Genomic DNA, 26,689 nt, shown 5'->3' on the forward strand with positions numbered 1-26,689 from the left:
CCCTTATCAAAGCCGAACTGGGTCGGGTCAAGTGTTTGGAGGTTCCCAATATCTTTGTTAATGAGTTCCATGATGATGTGCTCCATAGCCTTGCAGACCAGGCTAGTCAGGCTTATGGGGCAATAGTTACCAGGGTCGGTTGTGGCTCCTCCTTTGTGGAGCGGAATAACCATTGCTGTGCACCGTTCTATGGGCACATAGTCTGTGGAGAGGCTGAGGTTGAACAGTGTGTTTAGGTGGGGGGTTAGTTCATTCTGTAGTTCGTGCAAGATGCAACGTGGGATATCATCTGGCCCCATTGATACTGTGCTTTTGGAAGGGCTGTTTTCACCTGTGCGTCTGTGATTTCCAGGACACTACACTTTTTCGGTATTGTTGGGGGCCCTTTTGGGGTGAGAGGGGGGTGATGTTTGCACTGAATCTATCTGCCAGGATGTTGGCAATATCAGTGGGTTCAGTATATTTTGTGCTATTTTGCACTAGCTCAGAGCATATCTGCGAGTTGCCACTTAGATTCTTGACATAGCTAAAGAAGGCTTTGTGGTTATCTTTCGAATCCTTGGCTATTTTTCTTTCAATGTTAACCTTGGAGGATTTTATGAGGGACCTTAGTTTCTTACTGATACTGACAGCGATGTCTTTCCTTCTTGGGATTTGCTTTTTTTCTGAACTAGTTTCCTGCTTCTATTGTATAGCCTGTTTATGGCAGGGGTCCACCAGACTGGTTTCCTTCTCTTAGGGGAGCGAGTCTTGGTTTTTCTAGGGATGGCATGATCCATGCATCCTTGTAGGTGCTCATAGAGTGCATATGTAAAGGTTCCTGCATCTTGGACATTGTTATCCTTTAGCGCGGGGGCTGTGAAACTTACCACCTCTGTCTTAAGTAAGGTGAAGTTTGCTATAGAAAGTTTTTCATTGTGGTTTCCTTGGTTGGAGGTGGTGGTGTGGTGTGGACATCCAGGGTGATTAGTTTATGGTCTGATCTAACTGGTGACGGGTTGACCCCTGGTGTGGAACACCTGTCGCCCATATTGGTGATGACCAGGTCCAATATGTTTTCACCTCTGGTAGGGGAGTTTACCAGCTGATCCAGGGCATTTGAGTTGATAAATTCCAGGAAGCGCTGGACCTTGGAGTTTGTACTTGAGAAGTTTTTCCAGGTAATGGTAGGGTAATTAAAATTGCCCAATATCAGGGTGTTCGGTAGGACCTTCATGTTTTCCAGTGTCTCCAGAAAGGCGGAGTGGTGGTCCTGGGTCATGGAGGGTGATTTGTAGCAGGCCACAATTTGCATTGCAGATTTGCCTGATGTTAGTTGCACATGGATGATCTCGGAGGTATCATGCTGTGCCAGTAACCTAGAGGTGTAGGCATCCTTGATGAATATGGATACACCCCCTCCTTTTGTGTTTCGGTCCATGTTCTGTGGCTGAAATGTGTGGTATGAGTTGTAGCCTGGTAGTGCTGGAGTGCTATGTGGAGTCTTGAACCAGGTTTCACTTACTGCACATATGTCGAAATTCTACATACTGAGGAGTGCTTCGAGCACGTGCATTTTGAGATTTAAACTCCTGGCATTGAGTAGCATAACCCTCATTTTTTTATTTGTGCTGTTTACAGAGGTGGGTTTGACTTTTGAGCCTTGCCTAAAAAAAGGCACTATGGGGGCAGCAAGAGCCTTGGCCAGTATTCGAAAGCCTAGGGGTGACAGGTGCAAGCCATCTCTTATGAAGCAATGAGGCCTGTCAAGCATGTCATCCCAGGCTGATAGAGACTGGATCCCCTTTGAATGACACCAGAAGCTTAGCCAATTGTTGAAATTGATCATTTTTTCTTTATACTGCAGTATCATTCGTGGTGAGGGCAGGGTGCTACTTAGGGTCAGGGTCATACCCACCTGGGCTACATGATCAGAGAGCTCTTCCATGTCTGTTTTCATGTAGTCCACAGAGGTACATCTTAGGTCATTCACATCAACATGAACAATGACAGAGTCATATTTGTACTTGTTCTGGAGTGACCTGAGTGCTTGTGTTATGTGGCGGATTCTGGCTTCCGACAGGCAGCTAACAGTAACCTTCTCCTTGTCCAGCCTAGTGAGTGGGACGTCAGTGTGCCTGACTATAGAGTCACCTATTACTAGTGTGTTAGGTATGTTATTTTGCCTTAAGGGCTGTGATTGTGCGGCACACTGATTTTGTGTTTTATGTGTTGTCTGGTTTGTGACGGGAGGTGCAGTTTTTTGGGTGTCTACTTTGGAGGTCTGTGATGCTTTTGTAGGTTTTTATTTAGAGCCTCCGAGTATGATTTTGTGTATTTATGCATATTTTTTGCCAGTGCTGGTTTAGTATGTCTATGTCAGGCTGGAGGTGTGGTGCAAGTGTTAACCTTCTCCTCATGACTGCCTGTTCCAGTCTAGGGTGGAGAGAGCTTAGCCTCCAATTTAGCTATATAATTGCATCTCTTGCATATGTTAATGTTTTGTGGTAGGAGGAGAGGGTTGTCTGTGTACATGAGGCAGTTGTAACATTGCCTCAGGATACCCAGGTTCACCAACTGGACTGGAGAGTATACCTGAAATTGCCCTTTAGTCATGCCTGAATAGTAGGGTGAGCTGCTTAGTCACTTGGTTGGTGAGGGGTGAATAATGAGCCTTGCCCTGCTGGGCAATCAAGTGTCTGGGTATATCAGTGCTTGCTATTAGGTCTGAGCAAGGGCTGGACTGTAGGATGCTTTTTATGTGCTTAGGTTGAGAGTTAGACTACTTTCAATGGAAAAACTGAAGAGGAGACTTGGTGGAGCTGGGATAAATTTAGCCCTAGCTAACCGGGGCTGCCCTGACAAAGTTGCTCAAGGGAAACAATAGAAGCCTGAACTAGGAATGTCACAGAATGTAACAATCACATTCTGAACAAATAGTATTAAATTGACAATAATCACTCAGTTTAACCTTTGCTGATTATACAAAATAGAATGTTGCCATTTAAATCTAAAATGTTTCAGTATATGCCATAAAATGGCAATTTATGAATATGGAAAGGGAACTTGTAATCATTAATCACAGTAAGTGAATTTGCTGTTTATAACCTATAATTTCACTCATTTTATAATAAGAAATGACAGATATGAAAATTTTATGTGTAGGAAATGGGGGGAAGAGGGATGCACTGATAATTAAAATGCGCTAACTTTCATCAATGCTCACATAAAACAAACTTGATGCTTTAAGCAAGTTAGCAACAAAGTGAATACTTAAATTCTGGCAAACAATGAAAGATTCCATGGCTAGTGTGGATCTTAGTTTTGTTAACATTTATTAATTTAAATTTGTTATTTCACAAAAATGGTTTTAATATGCCTGACCAAAACATTACTTGGTAAACACTCAAAGTATAAAACTGATAATTTCCTTTAAAAGCTCAAACATATACTTTATTGTTATCAGAGCAAAATGTTTAATAGTCACAATAAAACAAAAAATACATTGTCTAAATAGCCTAAGATGGATTTAACTTTATTATCTTTAAATACCAATGGCTTAAACAATCCTTGCAATAGATCAAATCTACTGAAATATTTAAAACTGAACAACACACAAATTGTCTTCATTCAAGAAACTCATTTCAAAACAAATGACAATTACAAATGGAATTCTAAGGAATATATGATATTGGCACAATCCACTTAAAAGACAAAGACAAAAGGTGTAACAATTTTATGGAAAACAATGATTAACCCAGAAATCATTTATAAGTATGAAGATAAAGAAGGCCTTATGGCATTAGTAATAGTTAAATATAATAACAGAATATGAATCTTAGCCAAGCAATATTGGTTCCCAGGCATTGGATCAGGAACTGTTAAAAACACTTGGATTTCATTTCCAATAATTATAAAGGCAACCTAATATTAGGAGGAGATTTTAACTGCATATTTGCTATTTCTGAAACTACAAATAAAAGACCGCTGCGTACATTTGCTGTATCAAAAGCTTTAAACAAGTGGGTAGAATCATTTCATCTTGTAGACACTTTCAAATTTAAAGAAGATAAATCTTTGTGGTTTTCCCATCAAGATCACAGATTTGGTACCCAAACTAGAATAAATAAAATACTTGCTGCCCACGACTTACACTCTAAAATCATTAATTTCTCAATCACTCCCTGCCCCTTTTCAGACCACAATTCATTGATACTAAGACTTCACAATGGGTACAAACCATTAATCTTTAACTCCAGAATCCCAGCATATATAACAAAAATTAAAGAGTTAAAACCCCGATTATCTCAATTACAGTTCTTCTTAGATATTAATTACACCACAGAAATAAATAAAATAATGATATGCGACTCATTAAAAGCTCACATATGGTAAAACCCTAACTTGGTATATAAAAAAAAGTCAGAGAATAGGATTCTGAATTATTAGATCTACAATCAAACTTTTGTCAGTAAAAGCCGAACAAAATCAAAATCATTTGGAGATGAAAAAGAAAGTATAAGTTTTAATAAATACAATGAAATTCTAACACATAAAACTAGTTTTGCTGTAGAAAAACTAGAAATTAATACCTTGGCCACTTCACCCAAATATCTACATAATTTATCCACAAGAATAAAAAAACAGTCAAAAGCTTATAACATTAAAAGTATCTTCCATGAAAAGAAAGGGAAAAATGTCTTGGATATAGGTGATATTCTTGATGCCTATAGAAATCACTATATTGAACATTTCCAAAAAGAAAATATACATATTGTTCAATTAAATCTAGATGAAAAATGTTCTAATATAAAAAAACAAAAAAAAAAAAACAGAAAAATTAAAAGTAGATCTGCAAGCATCCATATCCTACAAAGAAATGACAGATACAATAAAAGACTAAAAATAATAAAGCTCCAGGTATAGCTGGCATAATTATGGAAATATATAAACCTTTTCCTTCAAAGATACTATCCCTCTTCCATAAAACTCTATTAGAAATTCAGTCACAAGCTTTAATACCACCCTCTTGGAGATATTCCTTAATCACACCAATCCTAAAGGAAAACAAATCCCCAAACCTCTGTACCTCAGACCTATATCATTATTATATAATGACTATAAGATATTTATGACAATATTAACTAACAGAATGAAAATATCACTATCCAAAACAATAAGTAATGATCAAACTGGATTTATATATCATAGACACACATGTGACAATATTAAAAGGATAATTTTTCTTATAGATTATGTTAATAAAGAAAATAAAGAAACACATAGTTGGCTTAGATAGAGAGAAAGTCTTTGATTCCCTAAATTGGGACTATTTATTCAAAATCCAAATGCTATTTGAATTTCCTGCATCCTTTGTTCATTTCCTAAAGAATATATATACAAATAATTTAGCGTATGTCAAGTTAGGTCCTTTTACCTCTGAATCTATACATATAACAAAAGGCACTAAACAAGGATGTCCCATGTCACCGATTCTATTTGCTCTGGCTATTGAAATATTGGCAGATTCAATTCATAACAATATAAAAATCAAAGGAATAGATGTTTATGAACAATACAATTCTAAAGTAATGCTATTTGCTGACATATTACTAACAGTATTTAATATAAAAGAGACATTAAAAGAATTAAATATATTAACTGACAAATTTCACATGACTTCAGGACTCCATTTCAATAAATCAAAATCAAAATTTTTATTTTTAAATAAAAAAAAAAAGAACTGCAGACTAAGGGGGATCACATCATAGGGAAACAAGAATCTACCGTAAAATATCTAGGAATTGAGTTATGCAAGAATAATAATGAATTAGTCTCAAAAAACTACAATATCATCATCAATACAAATAAAAATCTTTGTGGAAAAATGGAACAAAATAATATTAACATTTGAAGATAGATTACAGTTAATAAAAATGGTTTTACTGCCCAAGATCCTATATATAGCCTTGGCTATAGGTTCATAGGTAGGTACTAGGCTATTGGCCGTAGGGCCTATACAAGCCTAGCCAAAAAGGTACCCTGGCTTTCGCCACCAAAGAAAATTATTTTCCTGTGCCCCTGTCAAGCTGAATGACAGAAGTGATCCCTGGGGTGAATTTCCTATTACCCATCCAATCATCAAGATTTTTCTTGAAGAGTGCTAATGAGGAGCTCTGTTTGACATAGATAGGTAGTCTGTTCCAGAGTATGGGAAGTCTTTGGGGCAGGAATCTATCCCTCCAGCATGTTTTGTTTGTTGTGGTGACAAGGTTTAGGTCCCTAGAGCGTGTAGCTCGGAGTGATTTCTTTAAGTGGAGCATGTCCAACAGCTCTGGGCTTGACATAACTTTGTATGTAAGGCAGAGATTGCCTCTGAGTAGGCGATATGTGACGGAGTAAAGCTGGAGTTTTTTGAGTCAGTCTGTGTAAGGCATCTGTTTTAGGCCAGTAATCCTCTTTGTGAGGTATTTTTGCGGCCTTTCCAGTTGCTGTAGATGTCTTGTGAGGTATATACCAAAAGGGGCATTGTACTCTATAATGGGTCTAATGAGTGATGAGTAGAGGGGGACAATGATCTCTTTTTTTCTGGGTGAGAAACCTTTTGTGATGAGGTGTGCCATGTAAAAGGATTTCCTGACCACTGTGGCGATGTGATTATCAAAGGAGAGACTACTGTCCACCTGTGTCCCAAGGTCTCTTATCACACTTTCAGTGTTAAATAGACTACCGCCTATGTGGTAGTTCATGGGTATAGAGTTTTTACCAAAGGGGATGACAGTGCACTTTTTGGCATTGAGCTTGAGACCATGGCTTTGAAACCAGGCATCTGTCTCAGTGAGGCCATTTTGTAGGATGTCCACATTGTTAGGAGTTTCGATTATGGCTCCTAATTTGCAGTCATCTGTGAATTTAGTTAGCCAAAGTCCTTCTGTGTTAGCCTGTACTTCAGAGAAGTAGATACAAAACAGGCGAGGACCCAAGACTGAACCCTGTGGTACTCCACTTGCACTGGTCTGAAGTCTGATTTGGAGTCTGCTACTTTCACAGTGTGGGTTCTGTCAGTAAGCCAGTTGGCAACCCATCTTGTGACATAGGGATTTATACCTAGTTTAGTGAGTTTACCTATAATTCCAGAGTGGTGGATGGTGTTGAATGCCTTGGCGAGATCTAGATAGGCTGTGCAAACCACCTTACCCTCATCTATGGCCTTGATAACTACTTCAAAAGAAGGTTTAGGAGATATGATCTGCCTTTTACAAACCTGAACTGTGTGGGGTCCAGAGTTTGGAGATCTCCAATGTCTTTGTTTATGAGTTCTATGATGGTACGTTCCATGGCTTTGCAGACCAGGCTCATAATGCTAATGGAGCAGTAGTTCCCAGGGTCTGTTGTGGCCCCCCTTTTGTGGAGTGGGATAACCATCATGGTGTGCCATTCAATGGGCACAAAGCCTGAGGTGAGGCTATGATTGAACATGGTACTTAGGTGGGATGCCAGTTTATTCTGTAGTTCATGTAGAAGGCAGCCTGGGATGTTGCCAGGTCCCATGACTTTGGAGAGTGAGGTTTTTACCTGTGCAGCCATGATTACAGGAACTTTTAATTCTTCTGGTATAAAGATGGGACCTTTAGGGGGTGAGAGGGGGGTAAAGTTTGCACTGAACCTATCTGCCAGGATGTTGGCAATATCAGTTGGTTCTGTATATTTAGTGTCATTGTGCTACAACTCAGAGCAGATCTGAGTGCTGCCATTGAGATTCTTGACATAGCTATAGAATGCTTTGTGGTTGTCTTTAGAATCAGTGGTGATTTTGTTTTCATAACTAGCTTTGGAGGATTTTATGAAGGATCTCAGCTTTTTACTGAGGCTGACCAGGGAGTTCCTCCAATCATGGGATTTTACTCTTTTTTTTGCAACAGTTTCTTTCTTCTGTTGTAGAGTTTGTTTATGGCAGAAGACCACCAGATTGACTTCCTTTTTTTTGGAGGATAGCATCTTGGTTTTGTTAGGGACATGATACAACTGTTACCAGAAAGGAATATACTTAAAGAAATAAATTCATGCCTAATAAAATTTTTATGGTTTCACAAAAGAAACAGAATAGCTTTAATACATCATATCAGACCATGGAAACAGGGAGGATTAAACCTTCCTGATATAGAAACATATATAAAAGCATCAATATCTAAAACAATCTCAGACTGGATAAGTCTAAATTACTCTACAAATTGGAAAGAATTACGAACTGTAATATTAATAAATGAATTTGATTTACAAAAAAAATAAATTCAAATAACAGATAATAACAATTTGCCATGGCACATATTATATATTAGCATGCAATATAACATAACTAAACCCACTAAAACTCATATGATTAATTATTACATTGAGTCATTTAGGAAAATTATTAATGCAAATATAGATTTAAAAATCTGGTTTGATCTTTTAACACCATTTATTATCACAAAGAACGTTCCACATAAAATATATAGAAAAATTATTAATTCCTGGGAACAGAAAGGATTTGTTTGTTGGCTCCAATTTATCAAAGAACTAAAAGATTTAGATACGCAAGTAATAAAAACAACATACAAAATTCCACAACAGGACTGGCTAACGTTACAGAGTATTCTGTCATATTCGCAAGATTTAAGTAGAATAATTAACAATTCTTTATTTAAAGAAATACCTAAATTTATGAAACACATATATGAAATCATATATAATGACTTTGACATGGGAAACAGTATTTCAAAATTTTACAAAATATTGATAAACTATAAAACAACACCCAAAACCTCATAGTGGAAATATATAACAAAAGGACACTCAATACAGTTAACTGAAGATATTAAAACACATATCTAATTATCGATAAAATATACATATTTTACACAATAGTGGAATGTTTTTAATTGGAAATGTTTGCACAGAGCATTCCTAACCCCAGACAGAATCAGTAAAATTAGTTCTTCCATAAAAGAACTATGCTGGAGATGTGAGCAAGTACACGATGCAGATTGGAACCACAATTTTTTTGATTGTGTTAAAATTAAGCCATTTTGGAATGATATTAATAACTTTCTACAAGCTTTATTTAATGAATCATTTTATTTAACTAAAGCTCTTGTATTATTAAATGTGAACAAAGGCCCTCATTTGAATAGGTCAAACATATATCTAGTATGGACTATACTTGCAATTTCAAGGAAGTGTATAACAAGAAGATGGAATACAAAAACAATACCAACTTTGGAAGACTTATACAGCCTACTGAAGACCACAGCATTATTGGAAATTAAAATTAAAAAACTAAGGATTTATCCAAAGCCATTTATCAACAACCCTTGGGAAAAAGTCTTATTGCTGACTGACACTCTACCGGGCATACTTATAAAGTAACTGCATACATTATGATCTGCTATAGTGTCAGGCTAATGTAAATAGTGTACATAGTTATTTAAGATGTTTTGCATAAATACTATGAAATTCATTCAAATGCATTTGAAAAAATAAAAAAAAATTTGAGAAACAAATGAACAATGTTTTATATGTTCATACTCTAGAATGTCCCAATTATAAGAGATTTTTATTCTTTGTCATTAACAGAGTGCAGAGTGACTCTAGGGGTGGGGATGATTAATTAGAATTAGAAGCCAGAGAAACTAAATGGCAATGAGATTAAATGCTTGCTGCAAACCAGGTTTAAATGCTTATTGTTCAATAGCTCCCTTTTTTGAAGCAAAGGGCAGCAGAAGTTTAATTTTAAGTGCAGTTTGAAAACACTTATCTGACTGCAACTAACAGATCAACTATGTTTTGCATTTTTAAGTTTATTTTTTAACTATGTTTTATACTATTATGTCCATCATTAGTATTAACACTATTATTTTTATCTTAAATGTACCAGTTATTGTGGTTTACAGCATGTTATTCTTTATATGACATATTCAGTGGAAGTATACCTTTAAGTTTAGTCAGGGTAATTTCACTGATGCAAGCAAAATCATGAATAATTGCTTAAGTAATTAGAGTATATAAAGGAAGTTACATCATAACTTAGTGACTTTGATGAAGCCAATTCATGTTTCTTGGCGAAAGCGCTTAGTTGGTTTTACTTTGACAGTGTTTAATGTTAAATAAATTCGTGTTTCATGTAAATACTGCTTTGGTGGCTCACTTTTTTATTTGTATTACAGTTTACATAATTATATCTTTATCTATAAATTTTCTGTGTCCTTCTGATAGGGTTTGTCTTGTATTTTCCTTAAGGAGTTTTCTAAGTGCTTCACTTGATTCTACTTTATTTTCTTGACTACTGTGTTTATTAAAATACACTCTAAAGGCTTCTAAAATTCCTTTTAAATCTGATACTCTCTTTTTTTGTCTATATTGTATACTTCTTTTATCTGATTTGCCTTTATCATTCTTTTCATCCTGTTAGCTATTCTCCTTTCATGTTTTTGATTCACATAGTAAGAGCATAGTTTGATCTTCTCTAGATTAATCATTGTTTTAAGGTTCAATATCTCTAAGTATTTTTTGTTGAAATCTTCTAAGTCTTTTTCTGAAGCTAAGTTGCCTTTATGAATATCTAATTTTATTTTGTCTATTTTAATTTGTAGTTCTGCCAGTTCTTTATTCCAAAGCTTTTGTTTTTATACCAGGCTACCGCTTTCTCATATAAATATGCTTTCATTGCATCCCATATATATGTCTGCTACCTTGTCTGTGAGGTTTAAATCTAAAAATGTTTGCATCCCTGCAGTATAGTATTGTTTAAACTCTTTAAGGTTTGATATATAGGCTGGAATTAATATGATTGTAAGTTTTCTCTGAAAGTTAAAATCTATTTCAAAAGTTATTGCATTATGGTCTGAGAAGGGACAAGTGATTGTTTTAACTTTGCTTATTTTTGTGATACGATCTTTTGTTATATACACTCTGTCTATTCTGGAAAATGTGTTATACCTATGTGAGTAATGTGTGAATATCAATTAATCTTGTTCAGCATAAGTGTTTATATCCATTAAATTATATGAGTCAGTAAACTCTGTAAGTAACTTTGATAGTGGTGATTTGTTGCTTGTGTTTTTAGCATTTGTGTCCCCTTCTTTCATTATATAATTAAAATCTCCTGCAATTATTGTATTACCTTTGGAATGTATTGTTTTCTAAATGTTGTTTGGCTACCCTGACACCCAGCCCTGGCATCCAATAGTTGTTTACCAGGGTGTAAGCCAAACTCTTTATAAATATTGACACTAAACAAAACATTTCTGAGTTATCATTGATTATTTATGACCTTGGGCATCAAGGTAGTCTTTCTCCACAATATTGCCATACCTCTTTGCTTTTTTATTCTATTCTGAACTTGCTATTAATGTGTAATTATGCATATTAATTTTATTAATGTCTTGCTGTATAAGATGTGCTTAATGTAAAAATACTAATTGCGCTTTACATAACTTAAGATATCTTTGTAAGCTTCCTCCTTTACAGCTGTTATTTAAGCCACTGACATTGATAGAGATGCATTTCACAGTTGGGCTAACTATATCTTTGTATTTAACCATTGCCCTGTTTCAGTGTTTGTACATGACCTTGTATGTGTGCTGAAAACCTTTTACCATTCATCTCATATATGTTATAAATGCACTGCAAAGAGATCCATTTAAAAGGTACAAATATAAACTGTGTAAAAAGTGGTTTTCAAAATATATTTAACCAATCATTCCCATCATGGGAGAAAACATCCCATCCTTGAATAAGATTACCATTCAAGTGACCCCTCTTATCCCTATTCAACATCTTCCCTCAGTTTCCTCAACAACAAACATAACTAAAAGCTTCAAAGTCTTATTGCTTGTGCGCTGAAACTTTCAGCTGCTGAACTATATAATACTCAATTAAACACTATTACAGATATTGTTATATGATATTACTGTCCATAGTTTAATAAAATAGTATAACCAACTTTAAATACAGCATTGTTCTAGTATATACATCTTGTATTATATCTCACTGCATTATTTAATGTCCTTCAACCAACATCTGTTTTCAGTGTACCAGTATCTGTTTTCTAGTATCAACATTTTATTTAGACATTTTCTTATCAATGCATTTCTTGCTTCATTTATAACCATTTTATGCATATATATCCTTTTTGCCCATGTGTATATTTCTAAGTAACATTTTTCTTTTAGTGTTTCTTTACGGTAGATTTAAAATACAACTAAGATGACTGTTAGTATTTGTTGCAAACCCCATGTAAACACAGTCCAAGTAGGTTTATATTTTCTACTGTTAAGACAACAGTGCCTTGTGAAACTTCACTTGTTTCAACATCCAGTCAGGTTAATGAAAACATTATTATTGTTGTTGTAAGACATAGATTTTATTAAGTAATAATATTTTGGCTTCTAATAAAACCTCTATGTATAAAATAAACACTTTTATATACTACATTCATCTGTTGAATTGCATTATTGACATCTTTAGATTTAGGTCTGTTTGTATTCATATTGCAGGCTTTCATAATGTTCTTGTTTAATGGATGAGTTATATGCAATTTTTTGTGATATTTTATACTATAGATAATATCAGCAATTAATATGAATTTATTAAGGCTTCATCGGATTCATGAATCTTTGACTTTTAACTTTTCTTGTACCTTGTTTTTCTCTATGAAGTACAAGAGAATCCTTATCATTTCATAAATAATACCAGAACTGCTATTACTGTAGTATATTAAACATATCAGTATTGCTGTCGTATCCTATTTAACAATTGAACTTAATCTAGTCATCTTCATAGTTATTGACTAACTGTGGACTGACATCAGACTTGTTCATGTTTGTTACATATGAATGTCATTTCTTATTTTCCAGTCTTGATAAGTGTGCTGATTCTTATAATGTTTTTATGACATTTACGTCCTGCCATGCTCTGTCTTTATTACATCAGATTCAGCTTCTTAATGAATACATTTGTGTAGATATACATTTATTTATTTATTGGTTTCTTAGCTGTTGAATTATTATTACTTTTGTTGTTACAAGTAGTCATACGTTCTTTTATGGCTATGTGTCCTAGTATGCATACATATTAGTTTGCATTAACTGTTTACATCAACTGCTTCTATCTTGTTCATGATGTCATCTTCTTTGCATATATTATAGTACTTTTGTGGTAATTTCTCATTTCCTTTTAGAACTATTAAATCTATGCTATGTGTATGTTTGTTTGTTTGTGTCTTTCGGCTTTTCCTGGTTAGGGGTCGCCACAGTGGAACGCTGGTCCGCTAATGATTGGCAGTAGAGTTTTACGTGCTGGCTTGCCGGGCCTAACGCCCAACCTTCAACGAAGGAATGCCCGTTCACACATGTCGCCATACAGAAGACGCTCTAACTGAGAATCGAACGGGCAACGTCTAACTGTGAGACGACAACGCTACCGCAGCACCACCACCGCAGTTATGCTATGTGTATGTACATACTCAATATTGCTTTGAAGCACTTGTATCTTGGTAAAAATATGTACTTGTCACTTTAAGAGCCTTTTGGTTTAAGTTAAGCCCCATACTACCTTGCTTCAAGTGCTAGTCTCTCTCTATGATCAACTACTTTAATTTATGGCCATTTATAAATATGCAAATTACTCTATTGGACTGTAACAGCTTTTTTTTAGTTATATTGCCTCAAAATGGAATAAAAACATATTTTTCAGCTTGTGGCTTCAGTGGGAAGCAGAGAACTGTAAATGAAGCTTTTAGTCTTCTAGCATGGGCCGTGAGCTTAGAAAGCCATTTTTTACTTTGTTTCTTCTAATTAATTTAAAATGACTACCAGCACCCACTGCACCACAAAAAAGTGCCTTAAACATTTGTAATATTAACAGCAGTATTTTAGCTATGAGTTCATAGTTTACAAAGGAACAAAGCATAAATATTTAGTTTTCAATGTTATATCATTTTATATTTCTATATTTCCTAGACCATTCATACCAGAGTCAAAAGCAGTATAGCATTAGGTTATCAAACTATTAAAACCTGAAAGCATGTATAGTAATTCTATATTTTATTTGTTAAGACATGGGAAGTTAGTAATATTTGTTCTAGTTATTAAAGCAGTTCTTTGATATTTGTCTTATTTTAAATGTTTAATACTGCATTAATATAACTAATAAAAGGCATTTACCTTGTCATTCATACCAGAGGCAAAAGCAGTATAGCATTGTGTTAGCAAACTATTAAAGCCTGAAAGCATATATGCTAATTCCATATTTCATATGTTAAGATATGGCAAGTTAATAATATTTGTTCAAGATATTAAAGCAGTTCTTTGATATTTGTCTTATTTTAAATGTTTAATACTGCATTCGTATGAATAATAAAAGGCATTTGCCTTGTAAATGAGGTTGTTTCCAAACAGCATAAATGTCACCCAGTTCATTTTTATAGTCCATGGTGGTTTTGTTGTAAAACCAGGATCTATCAAACTAGTTAAACATTTGAATGAGTACTTCTACTCTAATATTTGTTTAAACGTCTTTAGATTTTCATCTTTGTCTCTCAGCTTCTTCTTCTTCTTGTCATTTGTTTTCAATTTATTTTTCTCAGCATGGCATTTCAAACCAAAAGAACTCCAATCCATTTCTTCTAGCTTGTCTAAGACTTTATTAGTTGATAGACGAGTCACTGCTGTTTCTATTGAATTAAATATTTTTGGGCAATCACTGAAGAAGATTTTAATTCTTGCTGGAAAAAGTAGATGTACTTTGAGTTGTCTTTTTTTAAGTTTTTTTATTAGTGGTAAACACACTTTTCTTTTGGCCATCACCCCAGATGAATAATCATTATCAAAGCAGATTATATGCTCTCCAAATTTGATTGGGGAATTATACCAGGCAGTATTTAATAAAAGTTCTTTATCTTGAGATGAAGAGTTTGACTGTGACTGACCTGGGACTGTTTGTTGTTTTGTTTAATGCTGAGACTGGCTTTAAGGATCTGTGAGCTCTCTGAGTCACATAGGAGAGAGCCTCTGGAAGCTTCAAAATGTTTGGAAGCCATGTATTAATAAAGTTCACCATATTACTATACTCAGTTCCTTCTGGTATTCCATATATCCAGAGATTGTTGCATTTGGATCTATTGTCTAGATCTTCAGTTTTGTCCATTAGTGAAATATTTTGTCTATTTAGTGTGTCAATATGTACTTCATATTCAGAAATCCTGTTTTCTATATCAGTTAATGTTTCTTCCATATTTTCTATCTTCAGGTTATGTTGCTTTGTCAACTCCTTTAGTTGTTGGCTTTGTTTTTTACTGTTCTCTTCAAATGTATCCCATTTCTTGTCATTTTATCAAATTTCAATGACAAGTCCTGCATTGTTGTTAATCATCATCATCTTCTTTCGGCTGTTCCCATTAGGGGTCGCCACAGTGGATCACCTGTTTCCATTTCTTCCTGTCCTCTGCATCTTGCTCTGTCACACCAACCACCTGCATGTCCTCTCTCACCACAGCCATAAACCTTATCTTAGGCCTTCCTCTTTTCCTGTTACCTGGTAGCTTCATCCTTAGCATCTTTTTCCCAATATACTCAGCATCCCTCCTCAGCACATGTCCAAACCAACATAATCTTGCCTCTCTGGTTTTGTCTCCAAACCCTCCAACCTGGGCTGACCCTCTAATATACTTATTCCTAATCCTGTCCACCCTCGTCACACCCAGTGCAAATCTTAACATCTTTAACTCTGCCACATCCAGCTCAAACTCCTGCCTTTTTGTCAGTGCCACTGTCTCCAAAGCATATAACATAGCTGGTCTCACTACCTTCTTGTAGACCTTCCCTTTCACTCTTACAGGTACTTGTCTGTCACAAATCACTCCTGACACTCTTCTCCACCCACTCCATCCTGCCTGTACTCTCTTCTTCACTTCTCTTCCACACTCACCGTTACTCTGAACTATTGACCCCAAGTATTTAAACTCATCCACTTTCGCCACCACTACTCCTTGCATCCTCATTATTCCTCTATCCTCCCTCTCATTCACACACATATATTCTGTCTTAGTCCTGCTGATCTTCATTCCTCTTCTCTCTAGAGCATATCTCCATCTCTCCAGGGTCTCCTCCACCTGTTCCCTACCCTCACTACAGATCACAATGTCATCTGCAAACATCATAGTCCATGGGGACTCCTGTCTGAAATCCTTCTTCATTGTTTGGTAAGACATATTATTTATTGTGAAGCTCATCTTTCCTCTGGTCCTGGTGCTTCATATTCAGGTGTTTGACAGGAATAGTTGTAGAAAATGCAAAAAAAAAAATTATGTAGACTTCTTATACCATTAGTTGTGATATTCCAGCAAAGCTGAATTGTCCACGATCAATTTTTTTTTAATTTGCCCTGTCAGAAATAGATTTTAAAGGACAGAGCTGAAAAAAGATGCTGCCACTCAGTTCACATGATGCCCCCCCCCCCCACCAAGTCCAGTTACTTCTTAACCATTCTCTTTGCTTAAAACTGACACAGTGTTGTTAAAAACTGATTTTTTGGTTTGGTCACACCTCTTGCCCTTTATTAGCTGTGCTGCATTGAGTCAACATGAATATATTGTTATTTTTCTCCAAATAACAGCTTTACCAAGCTATAATAGGTTTTCTCTAAGCAGGCTGTAGCATTAAGTAAATTAGTTTACTTTATAATACAGTTGTTTATAATTCAGATTTCAAGTAATCTTTGAAGTCTGGTTTGTTTTGTAGAGTTAATACAGATTTATAGATGACTGCATAACCATTTGCTGCACAACAGTTAGCTGCTTAATTCTATTCCTACTACTTAAAATGACTTTGCTGTTTATAGCACATTTTGGTTTCATCATATCTCGCTCTCTTTTACTTATGCTATTTAAAAGACCAGAAGATTCTCTTCACTTAATTCTTTCTTGTTCTATGCTGACTGTAAGGCAAGATCCAGTGACATGGAAATTAAATAGTTTCAATGAATCCCACGTTTTATTAAAACAGAGTTAGTTAATAGAGTGAGATCACAAAATAAGTGGGGATATATCCATATCTCAGGGTTATGTATCATCAGAGTTAGTATACTTAGAGTTGTGGGGGGTTGCAGAAATGCTGTTTTCATCACACGTTTTTCGTTTATTTTATCTATGTCTGACTGAAGTAGTTTTCATGAATGTTTTTTCTATAATCATTCATAGATGCTTTTAGGATACAACTATAAGCAAGCTAGTTTTGCATATCATTTACTTCCCAGTTTAGCATTAAGAATAATACTTGCCTTTGAAACCTAGTTTGAATAGCAGATATAATTGTGATTTACTATTTCTTCTGAAATCTATTTGATTTGTAATATTTGTTTAATTATATTTTCTCTGCTTAGATATTACAATACATGTTGACAATGCACCTATGCAGTCCCTGTTATGTTCTTTAATTTGGCATTTTTTATTTATCTGCTTCTTATGATAATTGTGCCCCATCACACTCCTACTCCTGTCTAACTCAAACTATTAAAGTCATAAATAAATATCATTAAAAATTTACCCTATATGCCTTCAGTCAGGAACAACACTTCAGGATGTGAATACAGAAATTTTTATTTACAGTGCTGGGAAACAATCTTCATAGCAGTTGGTAAATCAGTCTCTCTGGACAAAGAAAAACTGTATCTTTATACATTTTCCTTATCAAACCAATCATGCAACTTTTTACGTTATAATGACTCTAACAAATCAATGACTTTGCAAATGTCCTCATCCCTTTTTCAAAATCAAACATCATTACTGTTGTAGTTTGTTTTCATTAACATACACAGATTTTTATGACAATCTACGACTGCTTGTTTGGCAGCTAGGTCTACCAAATTGTTGCCCTTTGTTATAACACCTTTACCCTTTTGATGGGCACATTTGATTATAGACAGCCTCTCTGCTAGTAAAAGTGCATCTAACAATGATTTTATGCAGCCTGAATTCTTAATTTGATTTCCTGAAGAGGTCAAAAACCCTCTTTTTTTCCAAAGTTGTCCAAAATCATGTACCGTCCCAAAAGCATAATGGCTGGCTGTAAAAATATTGGCCACTTTGTCTTTGGCTAACTCATAAGCCTTTTGTACAGCCACTAATTCAGCTATTTGAGTAGAGTGAACACTCTCTAATCTTTGTTGCAACAATACTATGTCTTCGTGCAGACGGGTATTCCTGAAGTCAGTTGCCCCCTTTGATTTCTTCCACAGGAGACATCCACAAACAAGTTCAGGTCAGCATTGGGTATAGGGGTGTTCTTTCTAGGAGAAGGCAAATAGTTAGCTTTACACACACACACACACACACACACACACACACACACACACACACACACACACACACACACACACACACACACACACACACACAATCATGCTCTTCACCATTCTCAGCAGTAGGCAACAGAGATGCAAGATTTAGAACAGGACAGTGGAAGAAATAGATGGATCAGAAAGAAGTCTAAGTTCATATCTAGTTAGATGTGCAGTCGAGAGTGGTTGAGTTTTAATTTTAAGCAAAACAGATGATACAGAATTAGGGACAGCTACTGTGTGATCATGCCCGAGTACCAGTGATTGTACAAGATTAACTAGAATGGCAACAGCGGCAATTGCCCTTAAACAGAGTGGAAACATTTTGCAACAGAATCAAGTGCCACGCTGTAATAAGCTAATGGATGACAGCTGTCCCCATGTCTTTGTACAAGTACTCCTTGAGCAAATCCATTTCTTTTATGACAGAACAAAATAAAAATCTTATCATAGTCTTGTAAACCTAAAGCTGGGGCAGTAGCTAAAGCTTGTTTTAAATTATGAAATGAATTTTCCTCTTCACTATTCCAAAGGAGAGGCTCTGGTGTATCCTGCTTTAAGAGATTTGTCAAAGGTTTGGCAATTTCTGCTTAGTTAGGGAGCCACTGTCAGCAGTATCCTGTCATACCTAAGAAAGTTTTAAGCTGTCACTGAGTAGTCGGATGAGAGGCCTTAGATATTTCATCAATACGAGATGATAACACTTACCTGCTACTCTGAGATATTAAATGACCAAGATAATGTATCTGAAGTGACCATAATTGTAATTTTTTTCTAGGCACCTTGTGTCCCTTTTCTGCAAGGATATTCAGAAGATGTAGGGTATCTTGCTGATATTGCTCTAAGGCATTTGATGCTATTAACAAATCATCTATGTATTTTACTAACACAGACCCACCCAGAAATGTTACATTCTCCAAATCTTTTTTCAGAATTTGAGAAAATAATGAAAGAGATTCAGTATATCCTTGTGGCAACCATGTCCAGGTATATTGCTGTCCCTGATAAGTAAAAGCAAACAGAAACTGACTGTCAGGGTGAATAGGTATAGAAAAGAATGCTGAACATACATCTGTTACAGAAAAGTAATTAGTTGTAGGTGGTATGCAACTCAGTATTGTTGCTGGATTTGGAACTGGAAAAGTAGGCAATAATGCATTATTTAAAGCCCTTAAATCTTGTACAAATCTTTAAGTATCCTTTCCTGGTTTTTCATTGGAAAAATAGGAATATTACAGGGGCTTTTAACTGGTATTATTATTCCTTGCTGTATCAGAGACTAAATTACAGGTATGATTCCATGCTCTGCTTCTGGCTTTAGTGGATGTTGTGGAACACTTGGGAGAGGTTTTGATGGGTTTTATTTTTATTTTTACTGGTTTTGCTGATTTCAGTGTACCTACTTCATTTGCATGCTTAGTCCACAATTTGGCAGGTACCTGCTGTAGTAACTCTCTATCTGCTTGTATGCTTCCAACAGGCTGTTCTTCAGCTTTTAGTAAAACTGCCAATACTTCCCCCTCTGATTATGTCGGAGCATTCAGATACACCCCTTCTGGGGTACAGTAAATAGTACAACCCAGCTTGCATAAAAAAATCTCTTCCTAGCAGATTTACTGGTGCAGTAGTACTCAAAAGAAAATAATGCTTTTCTTTGATCGGACCTAAAGAAATGCTGATGTGTTCTGAAACAGGATACATAACCGTAGTATTAGTCACTCTGACTGCCTTTACTTTATGCTCATACTGGTATTTGACTATCTGAAGTAATTTTTAACACTGACCTAGTGGTTCCAGTGTCCACCAGAAATGGTGTTTTCTTTGAATTTATTTTCATCTTAATGTAGGGTTCATTTTGATCTATTGGCAGTAGAGGGTTAAGATTCACTTCTGTGTTATTGCCTTGATCTAGTCAGTATGGAGCTTCCTGATTCCTTTCAATTTGAGGAGGTGGTGGAGGAAAAACCTACATTATTATATTTTTGGTTGCCATTCAGTCCAAGTATCTTGGACTCTGCATTTGCCTGTGTGGATATTTCCCTCTCCAATGTCCTGCTTCTCCACAATTAAAGCAAGATGTGTTAGATGAAGCAGGAGGGGCACTGCCAGCTTGTTGTTGCCAATCAGATGCACCTTGTTCCCCTCGGCCAGTACTTTTACTAAATCCTCTAGCAATTCCTCTACCCCTTCCCTTGCTTCTGTCTCGACCCCTTGGGTTTTCCAGCTGCCTGATTTGTAAAGTTAACAGCTTATCCTCAGTATCCTTTCTCCATTTTTCCTGATACTCTGTACAGTGATTTGCAGCACTTAATAAAGACTCTAAGTCCTTTCATTGCCAGTCTATGAGCACTTGCATTATTTGATTTTGTACAAGGGCTTGCAGACCCTGCACAAAGGCTGCGGCAATAGTTGGCTTAGCTTGCTCTTCTGGGTCTGGTATTCCTGAATGTCTAGCAAATACTGTTTTAAGGTGACTAATAGTCTGCAGGAGCTTCCCCATTATTTTGTTTACATGCCTGTATTTTAGACTAGTCAGTCCTAACTTGACACACATTCGTAATTTTGCTTAACAATGCTGTCCATTTATCTGTTAACACATTCCCCGTGAGAGTGAAATCTGTTATCTCAGCCTTTTCCAGTAACTGCTTCCTTATTTCATCTGAAGTAACGACCCTAAGCAGCTGATTTAAATTTGTCAAAGTAGGATTGTAACATTCTATTATAGTTTTTAATTTCTCTTTGAATTTTAATGGATCTTCGCTAATATTTGGAAAATTTTTGGACATAGTATACAAATCAGCAGGGGTCCAAGGATGATGGACAAGTTCTCTATTGTTAGCCCTCAGAATGTCCCTGAGAAGTGACGAAAGATTCCCTACAGAGATTGTAATCTCCTGTTATACTCTGTCATGTGAGTGTGTATGGTTAGATTCAGGAGTGCCAAATACTGGGTTCCTATTACATTATCGAAGTTCTGAAACTCCGAATACCATAAGGTCGAAACCTTATGTTCGAAGTTTCAGAACTTCGATTACGTAAAAATAAAAAAAAACAAAGTCTTGCAAGTAGGGGGGCAAGCCCCCCTGCACCCCCCACACCCCCGCTCTTTAAATATATCAACTCCGAGATCGCAATACAGTGTGGTAAAGGGATCTTTCCTTTCCTTTCCACACTGTAGTGCGATCTCAGAGTTGGTATATTTAAAGAGCAGGGGGTGTTGGGGAGGTGCAGGGGGGCTTACCCCCTGTTTACAATAGTTACTTTCCATTTGTTGTTTTTTAATTTTTTTTGTTTGAAATTATAAAACATTGAACATACAAGTTCAGTCTTGTAGTGTTCAAAGTTTTATAGTTTCAACAATGTAATAGGAACCCTCAAATACTAATGCCCCTGTTGGGGAAATAGAAGCTATCTGAGAAGGATAGGAAGAAGAACCCCCATCGACTGCAGAAGCCTGTTCAGAAGATGAGGATTGAACAGGGGGACTAATCTGAGATGTAACAGTATCATGCAGACTGGGTGTCCAATGGACAGTTGGCTGAAAGGTGGGGGCCTGAGAAACAACAGAGTCTTGTACAGGAGGTACCTTTACCTGCGCATATGAGGGTGAGGGTGCAGTAGCTACTGAAGGATTATCATTCTCTACAGAAGTTTCTGGTTTTTGGCCATCCTCATTTTGTTCCAAACCTGCTAAGACAGGTTAAAGGGATCTCTTTTTACTGGTCTGTACTGCCTTTTTAACCTCTTTATCTGTTGCAACAATTTCTTATTAGCATCCTGCAACCCTCTTAATGCTGACTCCTTTTCCCTTTTAAGAGCTTCACTGTGCCAAAAATAAAATGCTGTCATTTGTTCCCCACCTACTTTGCTTTTCTTTTCTTCCAAAATACCTTTCTTCAATTTAGACTTATCATAAGTTCCATTTAATGGAAATACCGCACCAGAACAATTCTTAGTAAGCTGAAACCAGTCATGCAAATATTTCCTTCCCATAGTTAAATACATCAAATATGCAGGTGTTCTCTTTTCAGGGATTTGATCTTGCTTGCATATCTTTACTCCCATTTTTCTTATTTTATAAATAAATAAATAAAATGTTAGGCTTACCTTACAACTCCTGGATCCTGGCAGTTCCGAAGAAAAACATAACTGTAGTAATCCACACACCATACAGGTAGGAAAGGGTAGGAAGTCTGTCAGCGTGCAACAACAGAGGAGATGTTTTGATCAGCCTTTTCCCACAACACCCCCTTGCTTTCATCCAGGCAGGAGCTCAAAAGTTACAGCTCCAGCAGGAGCTCAAAAGTTACAGCTCCAGCATTGCAATCAGGATAATGGGGCAGATAGGTACTGTGTCCAGAACTGACCACTCTTTAGGACCCTCTGAGGGCACTTCCATGCAATCACACTTAAGTCATAGCATGCTATGGGCTTTTAACCATGCATACATTTACATCCCATTATGCTGTAGGCTCATGAACTTGTTTTAACAGTTTATAGTCTATGTCCCATTCATTCATGAACTTGTTTTAACAGTTTGTAGTCTACATCCCAGTCATGCAGTGGACTCATGAACTTGTTTACCTTTATCTTTAACTTTTTCTCTTTTTTTTTTCTCATTCATTCATACAATGACAAAAATAAAACATCTATCATACCTCTTACCTTTCAATCCTGAGGGTGCTGCTTTCGACACAAGGCACCTCCTTGTGTTCATTTGTCCTTTACTGCATGTGCACATACATTTACTATTCTCGTTTGATGTGAGGTTCTCCCACTATTACTTTATATACCTCATAAACAATTCACTCAAAGAAAAACACAGTCAGTCACATATTCTACATTTTGATAAAAATTGTCTAAAAGAGAGAGAAAAAAAAACAAAAACAGCTGTATTTTTCCACAGCCCTGCATACAAATTATATTTGCTTTTTAACAATCATATTATGACATCATTAATGAAACTGAAATTAATAAACATTTAAATAAGCTGATCATGTTCCATAGCAGCTCAACCTCATAAGATGTTTACTCTAAAACCCTTGGCATTAATCCTGATTCTTCCAGCTTGCTACATCCACCAATAAAATATACAGAAAGTGAGAATGTAGATAGTACTTAAACCTCTGCTGGCAGCAATAGAATATTTCGAGTCTATATTAGAACACTGAACTTTCAAATTTCGAGTGTTCTAACATCGAACCCTATTAATCGAAAATTTAAAAGATTGAACATACAGAACAGCAAATGTTTTCCTAGAGAAAACATTTGCTGTTCCAAAACACATACACACAACACAAGCACACCAAACAAACAGCAATCCACACACATACACCTAAACTCTTACACCTAACCCTACACTAAACTATACATACACTACTAACTGTCCACTTACTTTAACCCAAACCCTAACCCTAAGGTCTGTCACTATCACACAGTCACCTCACCCGTGCCCTAATTCTAACTCACCTATCCTGCCCTAACCCTCATGTCCATACAATCGCACACTTACCTGATCCGCTTCCTAACCCTAACTCACCTACCCCTCCCTAACCCTCACGTCCACACAATCACACACTTACCTGAACCCGACCTGTAACTTTCCACCACAGCGCAGAAAATACCAAAGCAACAGAAACGGAGACCCAAATACTTTCCCTAGGAAAAAATTTGGTTTTCTGTTTCTTCAATATTTTCAGCGGGTCGATATTAGAACACTCAAAATTTTGAAAGACTGGTGTTCTAATATAGACCCAAATATTTCAGGTAGGCCATATAATGAAAGCACTAAAATGTACTATATTCACAGCTACCTGAAAACAACTTGCCAGGTCACAATACACTGAAAATGGACCACAGAGAATCTACATAAAAAAATAGAGTTTTTGAAAATGTGTAGGTAAGCCTTTTGCACTTTAAATGTGGAAGGGATCAACTCCCATACACAGCTTTGAGATCATTTGAGCTTCTGAGAGAGTGTGTGTGTGTGTGTGTGTGTGTACGAGTCTGCCAGTCTGCCTAGTTGTTTGGACTGGGGGTGGGCTATGTATGGAATTGTGAGTCTGGAGTAGTATGTCTGTGTCCCATTCAAAAATTAATTTTAAGTTTTTCATTTTAAGTACTAGTTTAAGCAGTTAAGGTGTTTAAGAACTATATAGTTTGCTTTATTTTCTGTTAAATGACTATTCTGTTATGCCTAAGTTAAACTCATCATTCACTGTATGATATCAATTTAGCTGTGCTGTATTTCTGTACAGGACTTGTGAGTCTCAGTTCCTTCAGGAACAAGCTTGGCTATTCCTACAGTATGTGGAAAGATGGAGAACCCAGCACATGGTATGTATTCTCTGAATCACTTAAATTTAAGCATCATGAAACATCTCTTATTATAATAAATGTAAGGATGCCAGAAGTCTTAAAATATTATAATAAATGTAAGGATGCCAGAAGTCTTAAAATAAAACATAAAGTGAAGCTAAGTTTAAGGAACAAATTCAGCACACAATTAACTACAGTCAAGTTTAAACACAAGAAATGTGATTTGTTAAACACAGCTTTGGCAATTGCAATTAAACCTAAGTACTCTGATAAAACGAATGGCCACAAATTTACTTATTGTTAAGAATCTCCATTACAACCTGTTTTGTATGGGCCCATATGGTCTAATGTATAGGGGTTCATGGTGTCTTAAAATATCAAGATTATGTTTTGATGACTACTTATATTTGGAATTTTTCTGAAAAAGCTGATGTAGTACAACTGGTTTTGTTTTGGTTATGTAAGCGCTTTACTGTATGCATAACTGGAAAAAAGCATATGTCTTTTATATTTCTTCATTTGGTTTATAGTTAACACAATTACTATACAGGACACTAACACCTATAGAACCACAAATTGCCAGCACATAGCACTGTCCTCATAAATGGATTGCAAAAAAATAAAAAGTTTATTTAAATAAAACCAAAAATGACAAAAACTTTGATATTATGTCACATCCAGTTAAACACTTTAGTTCCTGAAACAATGGAATGTCATTAGGACTGAAACAATTAAAACCATCATCCCTTTTCTAGGGAACATACCTTCCTTTAAATGTGTATGAATCCTCAAAAAAGATAGTTAAAACGTAAATATTTTTGTTTCACATATATGTGACATTGTATAAAAATTCTATATAAAAATATTATGTAAATTACCACATGAATGTAAAAAGCAACTAAAAAAGTTTTAATATTAAAAATATCCTTGTTTAATTTTAGCTGCATGTGATTTGAGAACTATTAGTAGGGACACATCATCAATCAACTTTGGATATGCAATGGCATCCAATGTAATTTGCCGAAATGCCTCTCTATACTCCAGACTATTCTCTCAGCCTCCACCCCTGGGGTCTGGAGTAATAATTTCCAAACTTCCAAACTATTTAAAAAAGAATTTATGAACATAATGACATTTGTAGGGGGAATAGCAATAATGCTTTATTTAAACACAGTTCTATATGTGAGCAATTTGAAACATTTTTGTTTGGAATTTTGGAAAATGTGTTTCAGTTTTGATGATGTTCTATTGTTTCAGGAATGAAAGCACTTAACTGGATGTGACATATTATTTATAATTACATAGTATTTATTTGGTATCCAGCTGATCTGTGATCCAGTTATGATGGCAGTGGTGTGTGCTGGCAGTTTATGGCTGTTAGTTTTTCCTCAGCATGCTTACATGGATAATTCATCAATTACACTAAGAACTACACTAATACGCTTAGTTTAAGAAAGGGTCACATGCAATATAACATAACTTGGGTATCAGTGTTAAATCTGTGCATACAGTGTATACATATAATTAGGCCATGATATCTAGAAACACATTGTTTAAACATTTATCATAGGTACTGGTTATATTTGACATATGACCTCTTTACCTGAATGTTTGATTTCTAAAAAAACATACCTTTGTCTTGCAAGTGGGATTGCATCATAGACTGTTTCATTTTTCATGGGTGGCACAGTGTTGCACCAGATCACACTGCTGCCTTACAACATTTGTTCACTTTGACTCTCAGTTTTGGTGCCATCCATGCAGAGTCTGCCCATTCTTTGTGTTTGCATGTCATTTTTTTACAAGGCCAGCTAGCCTAGTACTTACCTATAAATGTATGAATGAACAAGTGCCTGAATGTTTATAACTGACACTGATGTCATAATCATTAATGTTCAAAGTTTTAAAGGTTTATAAGTTTGAAATATCAAATGCACAACTTACTTACATTTAAGAAGCTTAAGTGGTACAACTTCATGATGTTGATATTTAACACTTGCCATATAAATATCAAGTC

General features: G+C 35.8%; 1 protein-coding gene across 1 annotated transcript in view; it reads left to right on the forward strand.

The window, feature by feature from the left end:
• Positions 1 to 26,689, forward strand: part of C5 (complement C5) — a 1,726,304-nt gene that overhangs the window by 1,027,018 nt on the left and 672,597 nt on the right. Inside the window, exon 25 of the mRNA XM_044057986.1 lies at positions 24,612 to 24,690. Within this exon, the coding sequence (XP_043913921.1) occupies positions 24,612 to 24,690 (79 nt within the window). The remainder of the gene's footprint in view (positions 1 to 24,611; positions 24,691 to 26,689) is intronic.

Source organism: Protopterus annectens, chromosome 16.part0 (genome assembly GCF_019279795.1).
Source record: "Protopterus annectens isolate FY-2018-M chromosome 16.part0, PAN1.0, whole genome shotgun sequence".
Lineage (NCBI taxonomy): Eukaryota > Metazoa > Chordata > Ceratodontiformes > Protopteridae > Protopterus > Protopterus annectens.